The sequence below is a fragment of the Vipera ursinii genome (genome assembly GCF_947247035.1).
Source record: "Vipera ursinii genome assembly, chromosome: 3".
In the NCBI taxonomy this organism is placed as follows: Eukaryota; Metazoa; Chordata; class Lepidosauria; order Squamata; family Viperidae; genus Vipera; species Vipera ursinii.
This window is the reverse complement of record NC_139516.1, coordinates 93,155,050-93,179,759: the sequence shown is the minus strand read 5'-3', so window position 1 is coordinate 93,179,759 and position 24,710 is coordinate 93,155,050. Positions and strand designations below refer to the sequence as shown.

Below are 24,710 nucleotides of genomic sequence, written 5' to 3'. Positions count from 1 at the left end.
TCTTAACACACTCTCTCTCTCTCTCTCTCTCTCTCTCTCTCTCTCTCTCACACACACACACACACACACACACACACACACACACACACTGGTCTAAACCAGTGAAAATGAATGGGTTTTTGAAAGCACCTGTATTGAACATAGTGCAGGGAAGATGGAAAATGTTATGGATCATATTAATGTTTCTAAGAAACCCTAGGATTCTTTAGTATAGCGTTTGTGTGTGATGGAGAGAGGATGGAAAAAAATCACACATACAAACTGATATGGGCACACACAAAAACACTGGTCTTAAGTGTACAGGTTGTTATTAAGATGTATGCTGTTTGCATCAGTTACAATTATTTTGAGATTAAAAGCAGAAGGAAATAACTACTGTGGAATAGTTTTCTGGTAACGTTTCAAGCACAGTGCAGAGGCTTAAGGACTGTTGTGTAGAGAATTACAAGGTGAAAATAAGAGATGGTGAAAAATGTCTAGGAAAGATTATTTGTACTTTAGTTTAACTTACATTATTTATAGCACTTTAAAAAAGCTTTCAGTGTTAGAAGTGCAACTATTATGTCAGTAATACTGCTATGTGATATTCTATTGGATAGACTTTTTCAGTGTTTCTATGATCAATATATTTGGATTTCTGGCTTGGCTTTAATGAGGAACTGTAGATATGCATTTTTGTTGTTACCGTTCTTTGCAACATTTTTTAATATCCTCCATAGTGTTTTCACTATGTTAATGTTACTTCAGATCTACATGACCTGAGGTAATACTATTGGGGGAAAAATTATAGCTAATAAAGTGTACTCGTTTTTTTTTTCATTTTACTCAGTGCTGAATTTCAGTCATAGCTTCTTCTTGAACAAATGGATAATAAAGAATTATCTTCATGGCTTTTAAAATGTGACTTTTAAAAATTGTCATTTCATGCTGCTACTGGCAGAATGTTCTTATTGTTTGAACAGAACTCTCAATTCCTTCTCCAAAAGCTTCAGATGCCCGTTTGGTAACAAGACTGGCAGGATAAAAACATTGTCACTGCCTTTTTTTTCTTATTTGGGAAAAATATTTCCTCTTATTGCTTCCAATGGGAAGAAATATATTTGGGCCAACTGTCAAACTGATCTAAATGTTTAATGCCTTTGGGGCTCTGGAAATAGGAGAAATTGAAGAAATCCTACTCCTCTGGGAACTCATCCATAGGATTTAAATCTGGGCAAATCTGTATATGTACTTAGCCTTTTATTATTTTATAGTCACATGTTTCAAAAAAAATTGCATGCAAATCTACAATCCTTAGAAGTATATTATTGGCAGTACCAACTCGCCCTTGTGGAATTTACATGAGGGTTACCAATTTACGTTGGATTTACCTCAGAAAGTTACAGAATTACATGTCTGCTCACTTTTTATTTAGAGGGTCTCATTTATTTATTTATGAATGAGAATAAGTAGACATGAACTCTTATTTCTAGTATGTTTACAGTGCTTCTCTGGCAATAAAAATGTTCTCTGGGACTTTTTAAAAACTTCAATAGGATTTTTTTTGTGATTAAATGGATGTTAGATTACATTTACAGGGGTTTTTTTTTGCTTGACCCTGAGTTCTTTTGAGAAATTCATTTCCTATGGAACAATGTACCTCCTTATTGCTGAATAGTCCTGACCTCTTGGCCTTTCATAAGGCATTAAAGAGTAGGATGTTCCCTCAGGCATTTGGGCTGGGAACCTAAGTCCATCAGTATTAGTGAATTTGTCTGTTCTGGTTTTTATCAATTGAAATGAAATGATTTTTAGACATCAAGCACATGTTATATTATCAGTACTATTTTAAATGAGTGGTTTTGGATGTTTTATATTTTGTGTATTGTTTATTTTTTAATCCTTTGTGTCATCCAGAGTCATTGCTATGAAATTGGTTGATGCATAAATTATTTAAATAAAATCAATAATTCAAGGAGTGCTTTTACTAGTGGAATGCTGTTAGGTGATGATGATGCTGGCCAGCTCTTCTTCCCCTCCTGTGCTTTAAATCCAGACATCCATTCTGGAACTTATAAGGAAAATCAAACTATTTTTCATGGGAACTGACTCCTGTGCAGGATATATTTGCACTTCTGTAGCTAAAAAATGCTAGTGTTACAAAAGCTTTCATGAATTCTGTAATGAGTAAGGAAACCAGTAGCTCTGCAGAAATCGCTGACTACACCTAGCATCCTTTTGCATTGGCTATGTTAGCTGAAGCTATTGGGAGTTGTAGCTCCTCAGTATTTGGAGGATGGTATATTCCGTGCAGTTTTTTAAAGCACAATATCTTTGTTTTCTGAAACTCCAGGTTGCTTCTCATCCCAGTAATTTCCTTCTTCCATTGCTTGAATGCAAATGAATTCTGTAGAAAAATTATGAGACAACTATGGTGGCTTGTCCTATTGATTTTTAACATTTGGATTAGAATTTCTTGCACAGGTTAAAAAACAATGAGGAGTCATCCTATAGTTGTCTATGGCTGATGTTGAAAAGCCAGCCATGATTTTATCTTGTTGATACATAGATATAAAACAAAAAAGAAACACCAGGATTGTGACCAGACTGGGAAATTACAGGTAGTCCTTAATTTACAATCATTCATTGTGTTGAAGTTGCAACAGCACTGAAAAAAGTGACTTATGACTGTTTTTTCATACTCATGACTGTTGCAGCATTGGGGGTGTCTGTGTGTCATGTGATAAAAATTCAGCTGCCTGACAACTGGCATGTATTTATGACGCTGCAGTGTCCTGGGTTCATGTGATCCCCTTTTGCGACCTTCTGACAAGTAAAGTCAATGGGGAAGCCAGATTCATTAAACAACTGTCTTGCTTAGCAACATAAATTTTGGGCTCAATTGTCGTAAGTCAAGGACTACCTGTAAATATTCCATGAAAAACAATAGTGATTGATGTTTGTATTCAGAGCTATCTGCTGGTGATGGGTATGGAATTAAGGGGGCAAATGATGAAAGCAGAGTTGCTCTGTTTGACACAAACCCCACCCCTTTTGCACCGTGCATATTCAGACACCCTTCACTTTTGTCAATTTTGTTGTGTTGCAGCCTGATTCTACAGTTGTTGAAATTCATTTTTTTCTCATTAATCTACACTCAGTACCCCATAATGACAAAGTGAAAATAGAATTTTAGAAATGTCTGTATATAAATTAAAAAGAAAAAAAACCTGAAATATCACATCGGCATAAATATTTAGATCCTTTGCAACAACACTTGAAATTTACTTCAGGTACCCCCCATTTCTTTTGATCATTATGTTTCTATACCTTGAGTGGAGTCCACCTGTGGTAAATTAAATTGATTGGACATGATTTGGAAAGACACACATCTCTCTATTGAAGGCTTCACAGCTGACAATGGATACTGTAGCAGAGCAAAGCCATGAAGTCAAAGGAACTGCCTGCAGAGCTCAGAGACAGGATTACTGCAAGGCACAGATCTGGGGAAGGCTACAATAAAATTTCTGCTACACTGAAGGTTCCTAAGAGCACAGTGGCCTCCATAATTCTCAAATGGAAGAAGTTTGACACAGCTCTTCTAAGAGCTGGTCGCCCAGTCAAACTGAACAATTGGGTGAGAAAGGCTTTAATAAGAGAAATGACCAAGAACCTGATGGCCACTCTTACTGAGTTCCAGAGTTCCTGTGTGGAGATGGGACAGAGTTCCAGAAGGACAACCATCATTGCAGCAATCTGGGCAATCTTTGCCTCTCCTCAGTGCAAAACACATGAAAGCCGCCTTGTAGTTTGAAAAAAAGCAACTGAAGGACTTCAGACTGTGAGGAACAAGATTCTCTAGTCTGATAAAACCAAGATTGAGCTGTTTGGCCTCAATTCTAAATGTTATGTCTGGAGAAACCAGGCACCGCTCATCACCTGGCCAATATCATCCCAACAATGGAGCATGGTGGTGGCAGCATCATGTTGTGGGGATCTTTTTTAGCAGCTGGGACAGGGAGACTGGTCAGGGTGGAGGGAAAGCTGAATGGAGTAAAGTACATGGATATCCTCAATGAAAACTTGTTCCACAGCACTCAGGATCTTAGACTGGGCCGAAAGTTTACTTTCCTAAGCACACAGCCAAGACAACCCAAGAGCGGTTAGGAACAACTCTGTGAATGTCATCGAGTGGCCCAGCCAGAGCCCTGACTTGAGCCCTATTGAACATCTCTGGAGGGATCTGAAAATGTCTGTCTATTGATGGTCGCCATCCAACCTGACTGAGCTTGAGAGGATTTGCAAGGGAGAATGGCAGAAAATCCCCCAATCCAGGTGTGCAAAGCTTGTGGTGTCATACCCCCCAAAACTCGAAACTGTAATTGCTGCCAGAGGTGCTTCAACAAAGTACTGAATGAAGGGTTTGAGTACTTAAGCAATGTGATATTTCAGTTTTTCCTTTTTAATAAATTTACAGACATTTCTAAAGTTCTGTTTTCACTTTGTCATTATGGGGTACTGAGTGTGGATTAATGAGAAGAAAAATGAATTTCAACAACTGTAGAATCAGGCTGCAGCATAACAAAATTGACAAAAGTGAAAGGAGTGAATACTTTCTGAATGCACTGTATATATGTTATAGTATTGTATGTATAGCACAATGATGGTTTAATCATTGTGATGAATGCCTTGGATCCTGCAGATGTCTCTGTAGTTACAAAAAGATTATGTAGATGTTCTGTACCAGCCTGCTACCGGCCCTGAAGAAAAGGCAGGGACAACCCCTTTACAAACGGCAAGAGGCTGGAATTAAGCCTGCCAAATTTATTAACATAAAACAGAGCAAAACAAGACACCAACCATGAAACAGGAGCTATGAAACAGGAGCTATTCAAGCGGTTGCCTTCAGCAAACCAGCCCTCCCACGCATTCCCCTTTTATTCAGTTCAGGGCGTGGCTTCTCTCTGCCTCCTTCCGAGGTGCCCCATTGCCTTCCTCTGTTTACTCCTGATTGACTGCCTCCTGCGTTGGGCGTCCTTGAACAGGGCCAGCTGTGGGTCATCTTCATCCACGCTGTCAGGCTCACACAGCTGGGTCTCCGTCGTGACCAGGTGGGAGGGGCCTGGCTGAGGGCTCTCATCAGCAAGCTCTTCAACACCCCCCTCCTCCTCTGAGTCATCCGACCCAACTGCCGAACCCACAGGCTGACCCTGAATCACAACAGTAGATCACATTGCGAGCCACCAGCTTTCATCTGTAGAAAATGAAAAGAAAAGGGCACAGATATTTAAATATGAGCTTAGGCTAAAGGTTACATGCAAAAGATCACTTGATGTTGCTTTGGCTGACTGAACTTGCTCTTCCTGTATGTAAACACATTGACTTCACTATTTTTTCTGTGATTTCCTCTTTTATCACTACTATGATTATAATCCTTTGCTCATGTTAACCCTGTAAAGTGTCTCATAAAAATGCAAGGAAAAATCTGTTTTCGTTGTATCCTGTTTTAATACAGGTTATTCAAAAGGATTGTGATTTGACATAATGGATGAACAATCACAGGGCCTGCCAGGTCCTCCTGTGTCTCAGTTTCAACCACAGGTAAGTTAATCTAGATAATCTATTACAAGTAGATAGTCAGGAGTATATTAATATTAAAAGAACTGTTATTGTATAGACTGAAAGGTCTTTTGAATGCCAATTTTATTATTATTCCAGAATCTGATTCTGATTCCCTTTTCTGGAACCAATGGAAACATGGATGGGGGAACATGGACAGGGCTAAATGGGGGTAATGAAGAACACTGTCAAAAAAAAGGAAAGAAAAGAGCAATGCAAAATTGAAGCCTTTTATCAAAATTTTAATTCATCCAATAACAGATCTCTGGAATCAGGGGTGGGATTCAGCCAGTTTGCCCCGCTATGGCAGAACCGGTAGCTAATTGTTGCCCAGGCCCAGAACGGAAGCAGCATCTACACAGAGAACTGGTTGTTCACATATTTGAATCCCATCACTGCCTGGAAGGATTATATAACTCAAACTAATCACAGTAAAAGTATCACTTTTGATATACTTTTATTTTTTAAGCCGAATTTAAATAATTCTCCTGAAACTAGCAATTACCTTAACAGAAATTACACAAATTTTATATTTTCAAGAAGTATTTCCTTGCCTTAAAATTAAATCTCTGATGCTATATTCTTTTATTTTTTGTTTCTGATGAAAACTTAAGTGTGTAATCACAGTTAATTGCTTCATTTTTTTCTTTGGATGTAGTGACCTTATCTATACCGCAGCTCCAGCAAAAATGTCCATAATGTGAGAGCTGTGGCTCGTGAGGTGGGAACTGATGGTTCTCAGGCAAGAGAGGAACATTCTGTAAATATATCACAATTGTCTAAGACCATTAAGGGAGGTGACAAATACATTGTTGTTGTGAGCTGCCCAGATTTGTGTTGTGTTCTGTGAGCTTTCTATCTGTTTGGTAAGAATTCATTTTTGTCTGCAGTGAAGATTCTCATCTAGCTGAGCATTGTCTGTGAGTATTCTGCCAAATTAAGCTGAGAAATTGTAGTAAGATTACACAGCTGGAGATTGATGATTTATAGCTCAATCTGGTTGTAAAGCTAACAGTTTATCCGTGGAAGAAAATGGATTTTTGCCACAATGATGTTTCCAAGGAAAAATCACAATTGGAATAACCTAACCTTATTCTTTGTCTATCCTCTCTACTTCAGTTTTTTTTAAGGAAAAATCCTTCAACATATTCCTATAGCTGACTATTGCCTATCTGCTAAAGTGGATAGGAATAGATTTTGTTACTTGCATTTGTTCAAAGGTATTTTGGTTTCTAGTGATATGTTCTCATGTTAGTATTCAGCCAGGCTCCAGAATTGCTTCAAACCTTGAGAACCGTTGTTGTATTTTGAGAAGAATAGAAATGTGCAAGTGAGTTCAAGTTGTTCACCGTAATGTAATGAAAACATTTTTACCTTCAGTTTGTTCTTGCAAGTGAATATTTCTGCCAGCTCCCCATCCCCACCCCTCATATTGAAAGTGACATAGAAATTTCATTTTTCAACAATCTTAAGTTTCAAGAGTATATCTGAACAGGACAGTTCTTTAAAGTGCTTCAGGGGTGGTGAAGATAAATGCAATAAAAAACTAGTTTAATATACAGTTGCAATCATAACCTCTGGAAGGGTAGAGTGTGACTAAACATCTGCAAGGGATGATGTGGCTTGTGACTTGTGCTTCAGAGCAGAACGTTAAATCATAAATTTGAAGACTGTCCTTGCTCTCTGATTTGTGACAGGGTTTGTGTCAGTTGTTGGCACCTCAGCTGACTGAAAAAAAAACCCTGTATCATGCTTGAATAATACCAGAGATAAAAATAAATACTCTGTAAAATAATCAGAGCAGCAAAATAGTGTAATTAGGAGAAAGGCAGTGTGCAAGGTGATTTTTAGATAATGTGCTATAATGTAACTGGTATCCCTGCAGCGTTTTTTCATAGTCCCAAGGGAAACTTACATGTTGGAACCCTTTTCTATTGTCCTAAAAGAGAAAATGTACTATGTTAGGTCCACAGAATGTTAAGTCAGTACAAAATAGTGCAGCTATAAATAATTGAAAGTAATGGTTAACAAAGCAAAGTTGCCTCTTGGATTTTGGAAATCATTAGCAAGAATGTGCTTCTCTTTCTCTTTTGCAATTATCATTTTCAAGCCTTCATAAAAGTGTTGGCCCTGCTATTGTTGGAAGAATGGACCTCCATTGTGGTGGAATGCAACTTTTTAATTAAAATGTTGAAACCGGGTCTATAGCTGCAGTTCTTTAGTAAGGAGTGGGAAAGGCTGTTGACAGGGTCCAAATTCAACAAAGTAGTCGAATTTGGACTGAAAATACAGTTTACATAGTGGTTATGTTTTCCTCCCTATAATGTGACAATATGTGCTTCTTGGTATGTGATGGATGCTTGTTTGATTACACTTTGGATGGCATATTGCAAATTTTTATCTCTTTGTATGCAGTACCAGGCAAATCATACTGTCTACTGACCAAGGAAAGGAGGGAAGAACTGATGTCAAAAGAGGCAAGGAGAATGAGAGTCTGTTCTTGTAACTCTCATCTCATTCACAAATTATGGATTTATTTTGAATACAGGAATGAGTTAAAATAGGTCATTTTAGTTCAGTATATGAATTTCTGCTTTATTAAAAAAAATCAGAATCCCCTTGTTAGATACTATAGAAAATACTGCCATTTTTTTAAAAAAAAATACAATGCAGTCTAATCATTGCTATATAATATGTTCTCTGACCAACTGATGGCCCTATTATCCATGAGTTTATTCCTTTTCCAAATTCCTTTATGTCTGGAAGGGAGTCCCGCTATATACTTGGAGATGTGCAGCTATGTTGCTTCTCATGTCAGGTCTCTGTGTCTGAAATGTATGACAGAACAAGGGAGCAGATGAGACAAGCTGTCAGTCAGCCACACTGCCCTTTGAAGGAAGACCACTGGGGTTGGGTGGGCAGAGAAGATGCTGCAAATGGGCTGTGAAGTTTACATACAGTGCCCACTGTTAAACAGATTACCTCTAATGAAGTGTCTAATGCTCAGGCTATCTCAGTCTAATTCTCAGTGGCAGTTCATCTCTCCGCTGCCAAAAAAACCCACCACCCTCTGGCCCTCTCTCGCCACTCTGACCGCCAAACACAGAGAGGTGCCCGGTCTTAATAAAGCCAGACAGTGTGTGATCTGACATGCAAATGTAGGTCATTGCATATGTAAATGTGTGATTACAAACCTGCATGCCAAAACACATTAGGGAGACTTTGCTCTCAGCATGCGGCTGTCACACTGCCTTAGTAGTTCATGCTAATGTTTGTCAAGTTGCTGTGCAGACAGAGGATGCAATTCACTATTCCAATTTTGAAATATAAGCTGGTTAAATAACCACAGAAATACTCCAAACTTAATGAAGCTACATTCTGTTTCTCTGTAGTCTGAGCATTTGAATAATAAGAGACAGTTTCCCCAACTTTGAATGTTTTTCTCTAACTACTAAAGCTGAACTCATTAAACCTGCATAGGCACTCGGAGTACATTTTTCCTGAATTGCTATATTGCCATTCCTACCAAAGCAGCTTCATGTTTGGACTCTGCTTCATCTGGTGAATATTTTTGATTGTGGGGCTGACTAACTGATGAGTCAAAAGTCTAAGTTGATGTTTAGTAGCTGCTGAAATTTTAAGGAGAGTATTTCTGTTCCCAGATCATTTTGAATTGGTATGCTTTTAAAATATAAATTCTAGAAATGAGAAAGTTGTTCTCCTCCAGATCCTTTTGTTCTTGTTATTTCAGTTTAGACTATTGTATTAAATGCACAAATCTGTAAAACTTTAATTTACAAACATTATACAGTATAACAGAGCAAAATACAGTCTGGAATACTAAGTTACTCATTGTCTTGCCTTGTATATATAAAATGTCAGCTGTATATTAATCAAGTGTGAGTCTGTTTAAATAGTAAATTGTAAAAGAACATCAAGAATGGAAGTGGAGGAAAACTGTAGATTCTAATACTGTGTTCATCTTGATTTTGTTTCAAGCAGTACAGTAAGGGGTGCTTAATTGATGTCTTTGCAAATGTTTTCACACAGGTTCTGATTGTGGTTTAGTACATATTCTTCCATGTATTTGCATCAGTAATGAGTTAAACTTTTAGTTTTTCTCTGGAGTAATGAAATGCCATGGTGGATTCCATGTCTCCTTCATATTTTCTGCTTCGTCTGCTGTAGCCCGTAGGAAGCTTTGTTTTCTCTCTAGGAGTTGTCTTCTGAATGTAATACCTATATGAACAATATTAAACTGACCGATAGACCAACGTAAAATATATATGTGTGTTCCTCTCAATTCACACAAGTGTGTGTGTATACACAAACACAGACACATATACCATACATATATACATATAATATTGACACGTGCCAAGGAGATATTTAGAAGAAATATCCAAGCCAGGCATATGTCTGGCACCCTCAAATATTTTGGAGTGCAGTTTCCACTAAGACTGCCCTACATGGCAAATAGCAAGGAATAGTAGCTGAAAAGATTAAGAGGCACCTTTACCTTTCATTGTACTTAAATGTAATGTGTAGTTATCAAAGATAGATTTGCATCAAATCCTAGAGCTGGAAAGAACTTTAGAGGCATCTAGTCAAACCCCTTGCATAGTGCAGGAACCACTAGAACAGTTTTTAAAAACATGGTGGCATAGCCTTGGTTTGAAGACCTCCAATTAACGAGAATTTACCACTTCATATGATGCCTTGTACTGGCTAACAATTCCTACATTCTTATCAAATACTTGAGCAACCATGTAACATACTTGAGGTTATCCAGTGAACTCCATGATTTATTTGGAACTTGTACTCCCTTTCCCTGCATCTGTTCAGAAACATTATCCTTGCCTCTTACGACTTTGAAGACCAAAGCTAGTTGCTTAAATTGAACCTGGAAGTATGCTGTAAGTATCAAACCTCCCATTGGTAACATAGACCAAGGGCTTTTTTTGTCATAGAACGCCCAGAACGGAGTTCTGGCACCTTTTTGGGATGGAACCTTGTAGGGTAGGCAAGGCGGGTTGTATGACGTGTGTGAGTTCTGGCACCTTTAAAAAAAAAAGCACTGCATAGACCTGTTTGTCAGTTTTAAAAAGATAGAGGGAATTGTAGATCTTTAAGTGGGAAATTACTGGCACTTAGAATTCATTTTTAAAATTAGATATATTATCTCATAGTTTGTATAATGTTTCCATTTCTCAAGTGAGCATTTCAAACTCAACAAACATTGCTTAATTTTTTTCAAGCACCCACTTGAATATAGCTGCCAATAAAGAGTATTTCCTTGTTCCTGCCACTACATGCAAGTTTATATTTCCATGAATATCTTCTCCCACATTTATTTTTCTGGAGTTAATATTCTGAACAACTAGTTCTATTGGGGGGGTGATAAAAGAAAGCTTATTTAAATGTTTGTTTTTGTTTCCTGGATTGCAGAAAGCCTTACGACCTGATATGGGCTATAATACTTTAGCCAATTTTCGGATAGAAAAGAAGATTGGCCGTGGACAATTTAGCGAAGTCTACAGAGCTACATGCTTGTTGGATGGTGTGCCAGTAGCTTTAAAAAAAGTTCAGGTAAGCATCTTTAGGAAGTGAAAAAAAAATCTGTCAATTCTAACATGGTTGCTTAAATATTGTTTCATACAATGTAAAACATAGAATAAAAGAGTTGGAAGGGGCCTTGGAGGTCATCTAGCTCAATCCCTTGCTTGAGCAGGAGAGTCTATACCGTTTCAGACAAATGGCTGTCCAGTCTCTTCTTGAAAACCTCCAATGATGGGGCATCCACAACTTCTGAAGGCAAGCCATTTAATTGTTCTTTCCAAACCTTATCACTTAGAGTCAGTTCTGCTTGAAGAACTACAAATGCTTCATAAAACAGTAAACAAACAAGTAAACAAAAAAACCTGTTAGGTTTCTGAAACAATGTTGTGAAAAGGATAGTGATTTCATAAAATGATAATCAGCAAAGACCTTCCTTTTTAAGAAGCAGTTGAGTTCTCAGCATTAAATATTTTCAGTCGCAACATTCATAACATTTTATAATGGAATTAATAAAAATTACACTTTGCTATGGAACTTTTCTAGTTCACGTGGCTTTTCTTTGCAGCTGCCACACAAAAAAGATACAGCTGCTTTAAGAGCTATGTCTGTGCTCCTGCTTGTTCAAAGCAAGAATCCAAAGCATTAGAGTTGCCTAGAAATTATATCTCAGCTCAACGTCAGGTACAACCCTTTTGAGAATTTCTACCTGCCATGAGAACATTTTATTATTCCTGTGTTCATTGTGGGTCTGTAGCAGTCTAGTAAACTTGCTTTATTCTCACTAACACTAGAAAACGAGATCTAATGAATACTTGTAGCAGATGTGAAATAGATAGAAAAGAAGGATACAGTCTTCTTATAATAAAGCCAGGCTATGGACTAAAATAAGAAATTGACCCTTCCATACTGCTGTCTGGCTTTCTGCTGATAACCATTATGTTTTGTGGTACTAAAGCATTGGTGTCAATAAAATTTTCTTCCAACATATTTGCAGTTGCAGACTAAAGCAAATTAGGCAAGATTTGTAGAGAATCAAGCCTAAAATTGTTAGAACAGGTCCTTGCACTACCAAATACATAGATAAAGGTAAAGATGAAGCCTTTTCTCCTAGATAAGAAGATTGTGTGGATATGTAGGTTAAGAGGGTGAGAGAGAACAAAAACACAATGATTCCCACCTCCTTATTCCAACTTTTAGGTTGCTTTTTCCACCCTTTCTACTTAATATTTACAAAGTATTGTCAGTGTTTGTGCTGTCATACTGTGAAAGATCATGATAGAATCTGGACAGGATGTTTATATAGCTTAATCTTACTATTTCTGTAGATCCATAGACCATTCTTAAGGCTTAATTCTTAATCATGTTTGGGTAGGTCATGTTTTGAAGTCTCTTTCTCCTTTCCCTTCCTTTTTTAAAGTTTAAAGACCAACTTAAATAAACCCTTTTAATTGAGGTGTAACAGAAAATAGTGAAGAGGAGAAAGCATGGTACAATAGTGTTAAATCATCCCATAAATAAGTCAAAAACCAGTGTTGTATTTTACTAAACTGTTTTTAAGCTTAGGAACTTAGCAGGATTGTGAATTGCCCAGTAACAGTAACAACAACAACAAAAGTTTTAGATGTGTTGCTCTCTGTGCATGCACTACGGCAGTTTTTAGTATAGTATGCTTGGTCTACCCAGGAACTTTGCCAGAAACTCTCTTGTATTTTACATCTTAGGGAATTTAGTGTTTTCTTGCATTTACTTCCATGTTTTTGTCAGAAGGTGCAGACAAAAGGTTGCTTTTATCCTGGAGCAAAATTATTTATTTTATGTTGTCAGTCAATTGCCTCTTGAGGATTGCATTGCTCTTAAGAAAGATAATCTTAATTTCATAAAGTTAAATACCTCGCCATTTTATTTTAATGTTTGGCAACTATGTTATTATTTATGTATCTCTAGCAATTCCAATTCACTTTTCATTCCTATTAGATTGTGTCACCTTCCTTAAAAAAACCTAATTAATATTGTTTAATTTTAAGATTCTAATATTTATATTGTTAAAGATTGGATTGTAGCTTATATGTTCTAATAAAAAAGCCGTTGTTCTTTGAATTAAATACCTGTGATTTTACAGGAGTGTTATAATTGCTTCTATGTAAGGTGTTCCAAATGATGTATCTATAGATTAATTGATTTATATTCTATGTCTTCAAAGGTTGAGGCTTAAATTAACTCATTGGATTAAGAAAAGTAAGTTTTGAATTTAAGAACTATTTTAGAACTACTTCTAACTACACTACAATGTGTTGCTTCCTTGTCTAGCTAATTTACTGTATACCTAATATACGAGGGCAATTTGGAAATAAATCTCCGTTTGGTTATCAATGACAAACACTTGCAGATACAGAACTTTTATTATACACATTAGAAAACTACAACATTCCACTACTTTTTGACATAATCACCATTCAAACTGAGGCACTTGTCTTAACATCTTATGAGGTTTCAAATTCCTTAGTAGTAGTTGCTTGGTGCCAAATCTGGGCTATGGGGGTTGTGTGTGATCAAAAACATCCCAACGGAACTGCTTCAGAAGTTCTTGGGTGCGTGTAGTAGTGTGCGGGCGAGCATTATCGTGAACCAACACTACACCGGAAGTCAGCTTGCCCTGACATTTGTTATGGATGGCTCATCTGAGTTTCCATAACGTTTCATAATAGACATCCAAATTGATGGTCAAACTACATTCCACTTCACTAGCAGTACTCCTTTGGCACCTTCACATTTGGCAGGATTTTCTATGGCACTACTTCTGGTTGATTAGTAAATGGCAATAAAGATATACAGGAAACACTTTTTAGTCCAGTTTAAAGGTTGTCTGGATTTTTGTTTCTCACATAGTGTAACCCTAGTGCCTTTTTAAATTATGAATTGATTAAATGATTAAACATGATTTTAATTTTTGTTTTAATTATTTTCAACTAATAAGTATTAAGCTGGGAAGTGGGACAGTAAAGCTTGTAATTAAAAAATGAAAGCTTAACTGTTTGTCTGATTCAAAGTTTGTCCACCTTTGTATTGGACCATTACTGAAAGACTCTGGGTCTGGGGTGTCTTGTGGTTTTGCCAAAAATAATACTTCCTCAGCTGCTTGTAGTATGACAGCATAAGCATTCAATTGTGTTTTTAACTGCTTTTAAATAGCTTCTACCCATGCTTGCTTTGGGGCTAATTTGCATTAGGGATCCTAAAGGATGAGGAGGTTTCTCCAACTTTGTGTGTAAGGTCCGTCAACTGCAAAAGTAAGATCTCATAGGTTCAGAAAGCTGGAACCTGGTAAGATGTTGAAGCTGCTGGAAAAGTCAGAAGTGACCTGAAAGCAATGAAGAGGGCAAGTCCAGAGGCCAGAGTGATAGCCTAAAGTCATAATTGAAGTGGCAGCTGAATATAGTCATTCTGCAACCTCTAGAGATGGCACTGAGAAATAGATCCTCAGGAGAAGTTTCAGACCTTTCCTGCACCCCAGGCTGCTCACCTGGGGCAGAAAACTTCCATGCGTGCAGCAAAGAAAAGGTAACCCCCATTATTTTCTGACAATTCTGCTGTTATGAGGCAGATGAGTAGACAAGATTTAAACCTCTACAAAGTGCTGCTTCTGCTGCTGCTAAGGTTTTGCCAGGATAGTGATTCTATCTCATTAAGATATAAATAAAACATTTTTAATGAGAAATAAATATGTATTTACACAGGAATGTCGTTTTTACATTTATTAGTTATGGTAAGGTTTTAGAAGAGAAATGCAGATTGGATCCTGCAACATTATCCTGGGACATGTATATTTGTCTTCATTCATGCAATAATACTGTTCATAATACAGTTGCATTTGTAAAATGATGAATGAAAGATACAATAATGGGTTTGTCACTATAGGAACAGTCTTCTGTAATAGCAATAGCATTTAGATTTATATATTGCTTCATAGTGCTTTACAGCCCTCTAAGCGGTTTACAAAGTCAGCATATTGCCCTCAACAACTTGGGTCCTCATTTTACCAACCTCGGAAGGGTGGAAGGCCGAGTCAACCTTGAGCCGATCAGGATCGAACTGCTGGCAATCGGCAGAATTAGCCTGCAATACTGCATTCTAACCATTGCACCACCAAGTCTCCCATCCCTCCAAATGATCCAAATTATCAGAGAAAGTAAACCTGTTTAGAAAGCAATTTGATTTTAGTACTTAAGCCTAAATCTTTCCAATTTTTGATCTCAGGAAATGCTGAGTCCTTTTGCCATAGTAATCAATTGCATGAAAAATGACATTTGAATTTCACTTTTCTGTGTTGCTTGAGGACTAGAAAAAGAGAAGAGTGAAAAGAGGGGGACAAGTGCCCTCTTTTTGTGTTTCTGTTTTCTAATGACATTTTTATTTATTTTTTATTCTGCCTTGGTTTGATCAATGAGACCATATTCCATACTTCCTCTTGCTATTTTCCCCGCAAGAATCCTGTGATGTAGCTTGTGTTCAGAGAGAATAACTGGTTCAAAATCAACCAGACAGCTATGCCTAAAAAAAGAACTAGAACAGTCTCCAAGCTTCTAATCAAGAGTTTCTAGTATCCTTCATTGACCTCAGCTGGATATAACCAATATATTGATAGTCCCTCATCTTGATTTTATGATTTTTATGGAGTGTTAAAACACAAGTTGAGAGAGAACCAAGCACGGAATGACCCCCACCAATGTTTGTCCATTTAGATAGGAGCAGAACCATAAAATAGTGCTCCCAACTCCTACTACTGTTAGGTGGTCTATAGAATATCATGGTCAAAACATTTGAAGAACACTGAGACAGCAAGACAAGGATGATCATGCTCTTTCCACCCAGATTCCTTCATCCAAATCTCAGGTTGTCCATGAAAACAACCAGCATCATTTCTATTGTCCTAACCCTATGTCTGAATCCTGATGTCTCCTTGCAATTGTATACCTTTTATCCTCAAAATTTTTCTCACCAAAGGGAAAATGGAGATAGGATGGTAGTTCACAAGTCAAAATGGATTTAGGCAGGTCTCTTGAACAGCAGGTGGACTAGCATAGCAGCCTCCAAGAGACTGGTTCCGTGGAGAGAGGTTTTTCCCTGGCCAAAGGAGGCATGGTTTCGCATGCTGCCTGCATCCCATGGATGAGACTTGTTTGTGTGGACCGGTTTTTGGGCACCCCTGGACTAGCAAACACCTCCTTCAAATCTGCTGAAACTATCTCCTCCCTCAAAGCCATGTTGCCTATCACCTGGCTTCGGCTATCTGTGCCTATACTTACCATCCTAATAAAGTAGGTGGTCAATTTAGTCTACCTGTGATAGAGCTGATTTACAAAGAGACCTGTCCATCTCCTCAAATTCAAAGCTCCCTCCCCCCCCAACATTGGAAGATGTCTCTGTCATCTTATCAAATTCTGTCTACCTGTTTTTTTTAGTAATTTCCCCCATGAAGTAGTCAGGCAAACAGTCGCAAGTTACACAAATCAAGTTAACATTTCCTTAAGGATTTCACAAGAATGGATTAATAATTTTACAAAGAGGTGATTAAATTCACCCAGGACCGATAGCTTATGTGATTCTACAACCACCTCTGTAGTGAGATCAAGCAGTTGGAAAGGGAAGGTGCTGTACATATGGGGGATGCACAATAGCAGCAACCCCAACTTGTTCAGTCCCTGATCCAACCTCAAAAGTATGACCTCAACATTCAACAACTTGCAGAATAGCACTTCTCCCAGTTCTTGGACTCACAGCTTGCAATTTCTAGTCCTGTCTTAAGGTCATGATTTTTAAGCACCAACACCAAGTTCATGACTTTTTAAGTACCATTAAAAAACCTAGCTAAATAGATCTCTCTGAATACTACTTTCTCATTAGCTTGCCAGTTATTGGTGCACACAGCAAGGCTGCCCTCTTGTGTTCAACTTCATTGTGGATAAGATTAGATTTACTACAAAGAGTGACTGGGTGATGAAAAGCATCGTTGTGAGCCTAGAGCACTCAGTATTCTGGATATCTGATTTATAAAATAAGATAGTGGGACCTGAAGTATAGAATGATGCCAGATTTCTAACTTCTCCTACCTTGGACTGATTCACCCCCATCTTCTGTTATACTCCCTTTTTCATTGTTTCCATTATCCTCTTCTCACTCCCTGTCTTCCTAGCCTCCTTAATTAACCAACAGGGCCAGAGACAACACCCAACTAAGATTCAGCTGCAGCTAAAAAAAGAAGTCTGACTATCCCACCCACTACCAGTTCAATAATCTTCCCAAATCCCATCATTCACCCATTCCCCATCAATCTGCAGTTGACTCTCACCCACTTAGATGGGGGGGGGAGGTGTCAGAGCCTCCCTGTCTATTCTCACACCCCAATTTGCTGACTCTTATCTTAAGAGCAAGCAAGTCTGTCTCTGCTCTTTGGCTTCTGTGTTCATTTAGTGTTGTTTCCTCTGTTGCTTACCCTAATAGATTATAGACATTAAAAACTAAGGGTATATATGCAGGAACTATTCCAATTGATAGGGATCTTAGTGCATCTAGTATACAAATAGCAAATTTGTATGCAACAGGACATATGTCTTGCTGTGAAAAGAGAATTGCATGTGTGGAAGCAATTTACAGACACTTCCAGTTAAACTAGAGTGTCCTTAGCATGCCCCTTTACCACGTCTATGGAAAACTTGGATAATCAAAGAATTATTGTAAAATAAACATTAAGAGGTGTCCATTCCTGCTAACAGATTTATATACAATCATTTCTTAGAACAAAGTAATTGTAATGGGCTAATAAGAATCCAATGTACATCAGTCTGATGGAAACATCACTTAGAAATGATAATTCAGATACTGATAGGATCTAATATTCATTAGATGCTATCTAAATTTTTTTAAAAAAATCACTTTGTCACAGGTTCTTTTTAAACTATACCCAAATTTGATTGATTCAAGCTCAAAAAAACCATCAAAAGTAGTAGACTCTAGACAACTTGTTTTTTATATCTCCCTACAAGGGATGGGATGATGTTTTATGTTGGAAAAATATCCAAGGCACAAAATTGAAACACATAACATACTTTGCAAAATCTTTCTACGTCTATTGATTTCTATACTCTGTTTCAACTAGACATTGTTCCTCATTCTATATTTTATTATTATACTCTATAAAACTTGTAGTTCTGTGCTATAATATACAATTTCAATTATATTGCTACTATTACCAGTATACAACAGTGTTTTAAATTTTACAAACCCTGGTTTGTCTTTAATCCCCCCCCAAGGATTTCTTCTGTTTTTCTTCTTTCTTAATGGGCAGTAGGTAAAACACTGGTACTTTTCTCAATGTTGGGCATGGCTTGGCTTAGCCTTTTTATTTCTCTCCAGACCCTTCAGTCACCTGTGTGTGAGTTGAGCGGCCATATAAATTTATGAAATAAACACAATAAGCTCCTTTTACTTGCTTTCTCTGAGTGTTGGTGCAGAACTTGCAAACCATATAGCATCTCCACCCTGTTTCAAGGCTGTAACTTTTACAAGCAATTCTGCCATGCTGGGAAGAAGGTTCAAATAAGAGAGACGGGCAGCACATATGCCTGCAATTTTCTTAGCAGCCTGCTTTTTGCATACGATTACTTCATAGAATCATATTGGGGTTTATCGTGGGCATATTTTGCAAGATACGTTTGCCTTTTTAGTAATTTAGCTTTTATGAACCGATTGTGCATAGCTATAGCTTTAAGTTGGGAAGATGAAATTAAGATTGTTGTACTTTGCAAAGAAAAGTTACTTTTTCAGGGTTTCTTTCCTTCCTATAATGCATTTGTAAAATCCATGATGTTTAATTTACACAATATGAGATTTAGATGTTAAACCAAATAAAATAATTTATTCAGTTTTGTATTGCATCACAGTTTTGAAAGGGAGAAGAATGCTACTGGAATAAATGCAAGTCCTCTTAGAAATCATGTATTTATTAACAGATGACAGTCAAATATTCATTGATCTCCTGTTTTACTTTAATGTTTTATATAATTAAACACTAACAAATTAAACATTATTTCATATTGCAAAGCAGATTACTGTTTCTTTCTAACTTTCATTGACTCTTTGGACTATTATGATTGTAAACTGATTACTTGGATGTCCTTCCTGTTATGTGTCTAATTAATTTTTGGATTTTAGGTAAAGTGATATGTTATGGATACTGTGATGACCCAGGGCACAGCACAGAGGCAATGCAGTCAGCTGGCAATTCAAACCACCCTTTAATTGCTCCAAATTTTCCCCAAATGCTCCCACGTTTCTGGCAAGCCTCAAAACAAAGGAACACACACACACACACACACCTTCAGCCGCCTCTGGGCTGTAAGTAGTTTCACACACAGTCTGATTAGAAGAGTAATTTACTCAAGGCCACGGAGATAACAAGGAATGACACATACATCCAAAATCTAAGAAGTCTGTGGAAATACAAGCTTGCCTGAGCAGTTTCAGAAGAGAAGCCAAAATATAATCCAAGGTCTTGGAACATCCAAGCAACGTTGTCAGTCAGTCCTAGTTTCCGGGTTTCCAAGCAGAAATCACAACACAGAACAAGAGATCAGCAACAACACACAAAACTCCAAGGAATCAGCGTTTGTTCCTGACAAATGCCTCTCCTCACAGCCTCTCCTTAAGTCTCAGACTCCAGGTGTGCCTTGTGGAGAGGGGCAGGATGCTCTCCTCCCGAGTAGTTGAGCCTGCCTGCGTTGCTCCCTCCCTCTCCACACTCTAGAATCAGGAGAGGGTGGCCCTTGCTCATCGTTTGAACTCTGTCTCTCCTGTTCATCCTGTCCCAATCCTGAAAAGCCCTGGCCTGCCTCTGCCTGCTCTTCCCCACATTCCTCTGAAGCCACAAACACCTCTCCCTCAACCTCCATAGGGTCCTGTTCCAGCTCATTTTCCTCATCAGATTCAGGCTCCGAAGGAGGCATGACAGATACTAGTTCAAAATGAATTACGGCTTGCCACTTCTGTTTTCTTAACCAAAAGAAGAATGAGAGTAACTCTGTTCAGATCAAGACCATGGAGTAGAAGAGAGTAGTTTTATATCTCATCAGTGCCATTTTCCTGCCAGAAGCTACTAAGAGTTGTCATGAACTTCAGACCTTTTATTACTTAGCTTATCGTTGGGGCTGTTCAGAAGTTGCCTAACAGATAAAATTTCAATTTCAAAAAGCTGTTGGAAGCTTCTCTTATGTGCTTGCTCCCATTCAGTCTTCATTTGAACTAATCTGACTCATCTATCCATTTTTTTAAAGTGATGGATCAAGAAACTAGAGAGAAAATTGTGTACAAATAAATTTGAAAGAGCCAGAATCAGATGTGAAGTGCTAAAGGTAGCTCAATAACTTCAGATTTCTTCTGGACAAATAATAGCAATGTGTGCCCATTAGGTCTTCTCAGAGGCAGTCAGATCTTTGGAAGCTGGCTATGTGTGCTAAATCTTGGAATTTTGGTGCCAAAGTGTTCTAAAATAGAATATTTTGCATTCTTGTCTAAAGGTCTACAGTAACTATGAATACTGTATGTGCTCACTTGTAAACCTGAAGTTGTAAATCTATACTTCTAAGTTTTTCATCTACGTTAACTTCCTTTGCAGTATGTATTAAAAAAACCACCCCTGAATATACTCCCCCTTTCCATTTGTCAAGCTTTAATCTTCACATTCCATTCTGTTGACATATCCTACTATTGTAGTGCAATATTACTCAGTCTCCTTCCTGAGTCATAACTTCCAAATTAGAGGCGGTGCTTTCTGCCGTCATAGAATTTGCAATGTATGAAAGTGATAAATAAAACTCATAACTTGTTATTTTTTAACAATTAGAATGGCTTAAAATATATTTATAATTCTATTAGATACATCAGGCTATTCAGGGGAAAAAATGAAGAAAGTTGAATATTGAAAGTTAACTATGAGTCTTACATCACGCCAATGCTTTTTCAATAATCAGATATTTCCTATTTCTGAAATACAATTTGTTTAGGATTCCTGGAAATTAAAAAGAACATTCTTACAGACATGTTTTGATGTATTGTTAACATGAGATGAAAGGTATTTTCAAAAAATACCAGTAAAAGACGGTGTGTCTGTATGTGCATGTGTGTGTATTCTATGCTGAAGCATCTCAAAATAGTTTACAATATAAAGAAAATGATGTATAGTTCATCACTGTTTCACTTTTCCTGTAAATCACATTAAAACAAACCCCGAAACCATTCCCTTTTCCTTTTATGTTAGTTTGTATTTTAATATTGATTTTTGAAATTTAATAAAGATATTTAAAGAAAAAATATAAGAAGCAGTACATTAAAAATATGTGGATAAATTATGTATTAGAGTTCATTACTTTTGAAAGTTAATGATTGCTCAGTACTGAATGCAGTTACTCTGGGCTTTTGAAGTTGCATTCTTTCTATTTTACTCCTTTAGTTTTAAGGATTGAATGTGTACACATGGTATTCCTGATCTTGTAACAGAAAATGAAATAAAATGTAAACATATTAAGAATAGAAGAACTGGGAATGGAATCAGAAGGAGAGAACAGTTGGAATAATACTGTCCTTGATTTTTTACGGCTAGGGAGAAGTCTGTGATGGAATGTACTCTGGATTCCCAGGAGGGAGGGGTGCATTCCAAAGAAAGGGAATTTTTTAGATATTGTGTGTGATAGAAAGAGGGTGAAGATAACCCTCCCTAATAATTCCCAGAATATGTTTCTTATAGGTAATAGTCTGCTTTAGTTTGACAAGATTCTGTTTATAGGTGTGGAACAATAAACAAAACTGCTTGGAAGTATTACTATGTGTCTTTCTTGATTATTGGAACCTGACAAGAATCTTTGTCAAGAAAAATTATGATGTAAGGGGAACACTAAATTTGTCACTGATATTTTTTAAAAGAACTTAAGGCTTCTTATATCAGTAAATGTTCTGTGCATTATTATAATTTATGCATACACTGAAATAGTAAAATGAATTAGATGGTTCTGTGCAGAAACTAATTACGAAGATGTTTGGCTTTCTAGATTCTTGATTAAAGCAATGGGGGAAAAAAAGAAATATTTGGATTTTTAAAAAAAGCTCCAGGGTCTTTTTTTGCTTGTTCTGTCAGATTAAAAAATGGTATTATGAATATTTCCTAATTTTTTAAAATACTATATGAGGCAATTAAGATGTGAAGGAAGTTGGTCTATATTTGGAATTTTCACACTAAATCAAATTAACAGATGAAAGGGTAGAAAGGTTCTTAATACTGTATAGATATATTTTACAAAGAAGTTAAAAAATAGTAGAGTCAGAAATTAAAATTGACTATGCAGGGTTTCATGTGGTAAAAAGCTTTGGTTTCACCCACCCATTTCCTCTGTCAATTAGTGCTTCCTGTATTTCTTAAAAATATGTCTCTTTGTTTTAATGTAATGTTTACTGATATTTTAACATTACAGTTTGGTCTGCTTTTTCTAAAATAGGAAAAATGAAACAATTTTTTAAAATAAGTTGTAGTTCATTTATAACAAAAATTAAATTTACTCAAAAGTAAAAAACAGTAGGTTTACAGTTATTACCTGACCAAAGTGTGCTTTTTAATGTTTAAAATGCACATACTTTTATGAACTAATCAATGAAGTTAATAACTAAATAAAAATAAAGTTAATAAAAACTAAATAAATAAACAATAATGCTGAAAATGAGTTGTATATTTTGCATTTCCTCTAACATTTCTAGTTTTTTTTTCCTGGTAGCTTCAAATTTATAAAAAAAATGCATTTCTAATCATAACTGTGAAGCTTAGTTTTAGATCAGGAACAGATAAATTGTCCTCAGAGCCCTGTCAGCAGTTGTAGTTATTGGCAGCATAATTTCTGTAATTTTGGATTAAAACAAATAAAAAAAGCAGTATAAGCACCAAGTAGTCTTAATGTAGTTTAAAAACAAACACAAGTAGAAAAATTATGACTCCATACAGATGTATGAGAATTGATCCTTTCTACTTGGCATCATTATCATGTGTATGGTATCTCTTGTTTTGCTCAAAAGATTGTAGATGCGTTGGAGTCAATCTTAAAAAAATTACTTACATGAAATAGGATCATTGAGAACTAGCTGCACAATTTTTTTGGTAAAAGTTTTTATTGGGTTTTTTCCCATACATTCAGTAATAATTTTTCAACAAACGTGCTGTCTGAGTTTACATTTGCTAATACATATTTAATTCCTAATCCTTTATTCTTTCCTCTAGCCATTGATAAAATAAGTCCCAAGTTTGATAATATTCCATTTCTTCTTTTTCTTTCAGTCTGAGTCAGTCTATCCATCTCTGTGCATTCTAGTTTTTTAAAATTATTTCTTCATCTGATGGTATCCCTTCATTTTTCCAGTATTGCGTGAATATAATTCTTGCTGCTGGTGTGACATGCAAAATCAAATATAAGCTTTGTTTGTTAGTCTTTTCTGGCATTATACCTAATAAAAAAAAGTTCAGGTTTAAAATCTACATGTTCTCCCATCATCTTTTCTAGCCAGGTATATATCTTTTTCCAATAACTCTTTACTTTGTCACATGTCCACCAAACATCATAATAAGTGCCTGACCTATGTTTACATTTCCAACATCTATCTGACATGTTTTAAAACATTTTTGCTAGTCTTGCTGGTGGCAAGTGCCATCTATAGAACATTTTATATAAATTTTCTTTGTAGGAAGTTGACATTGTCAGTTTGTATTTTCTTTCCCATAAATTTTGCCATTTTTCTAATTCTATATTATATCCAAGGGACGCGGTGGCTCAGTGGGTTAGGACGCTGAGCTTGTCGATCAGAAGGTCGGCAGTTTGGCGGGTTGAATCCCAAGTGCCGCGTAGCAGAGTGAGCGCCTGTTACTTGTCCCAGCTTCTGCCAACCTAGCAGTTCGAAAGCATGTAAAAATGCAAGTAGAAAAATAGGGACCACTACGGTGGGAAGGTAACAGCGTTCCGTGCGCCTTTGGCGTCTAGTCATGCCGGCCACATGACCACGGAGACGTCCTCGGACAAGCGCTGGCTCTTCGGCTTTGAAACGGAGATTAGCACCGGCCCCTAGAGTTGGAAACGACTAGCATGCATGTGCGGGGGAACCTTTACCTTATATTATATCCAAAAATTTTCGCCCATGTTATCATTGTTTCTTTAAATTGTTCGCTTTCCATTTTCAAAGTTAATAGAAAATTATACATTTTCTTGATTTTTTCATCAGAAGTTAACAATATCTTATCAAACACAGTTTGTTCCTTATAAAATCCTTACAGTTTAACATCTTTATCATATCTAGCTTGCATTTGTAAATGTGCCCATTACGATAGATTGATACCCTCATTTTCCATTTCTTCTTTAGATTTTAAATTCCCTTCAGAGTTTAGAATATCTCTATATGTCCAGATTTTTTCAAGGTTCACTAAATTTGGGTGTACAAATGCTTTCATTGTTGACAACACCCTGGAATTTCAA

General features: G+C 36.8%; 1 protein-coding gene across 2 annotated transcripts in view; it reads left to right on the top strand.

Annotated features, from left to right (window-relative positions):
- NEK7 (NIMA related kinase 7) overlaps positions 1 to 24,710 on the top strand; it is a 78,580-nt gene that overhangs the window by 2,051 nt on the left and 51,819 nt on the right. Inside the window, exons 2-3 of one of the 2 annotated variants that reach the window (XM_083359931.1) lie at positions 5,495 to 5,580; positions 11,047 to 11,187. In XM_083359931.1, coding sequence (XP_083216057.1) covers positions 5,524 to 5,580; positions 11,047 to 11,187 — 198 coding nt within the window. In that variant the 5' untranslated portion in view covers positions 5,495 to 5,523. The remainder of the gene's footprint in view (positions 1 to 5,494; positions 5,581 to 11,046; positions 11,188 to 24,710) is intronic. The other variant, XM_083359932.1, reaches the window with a different exon arrangement.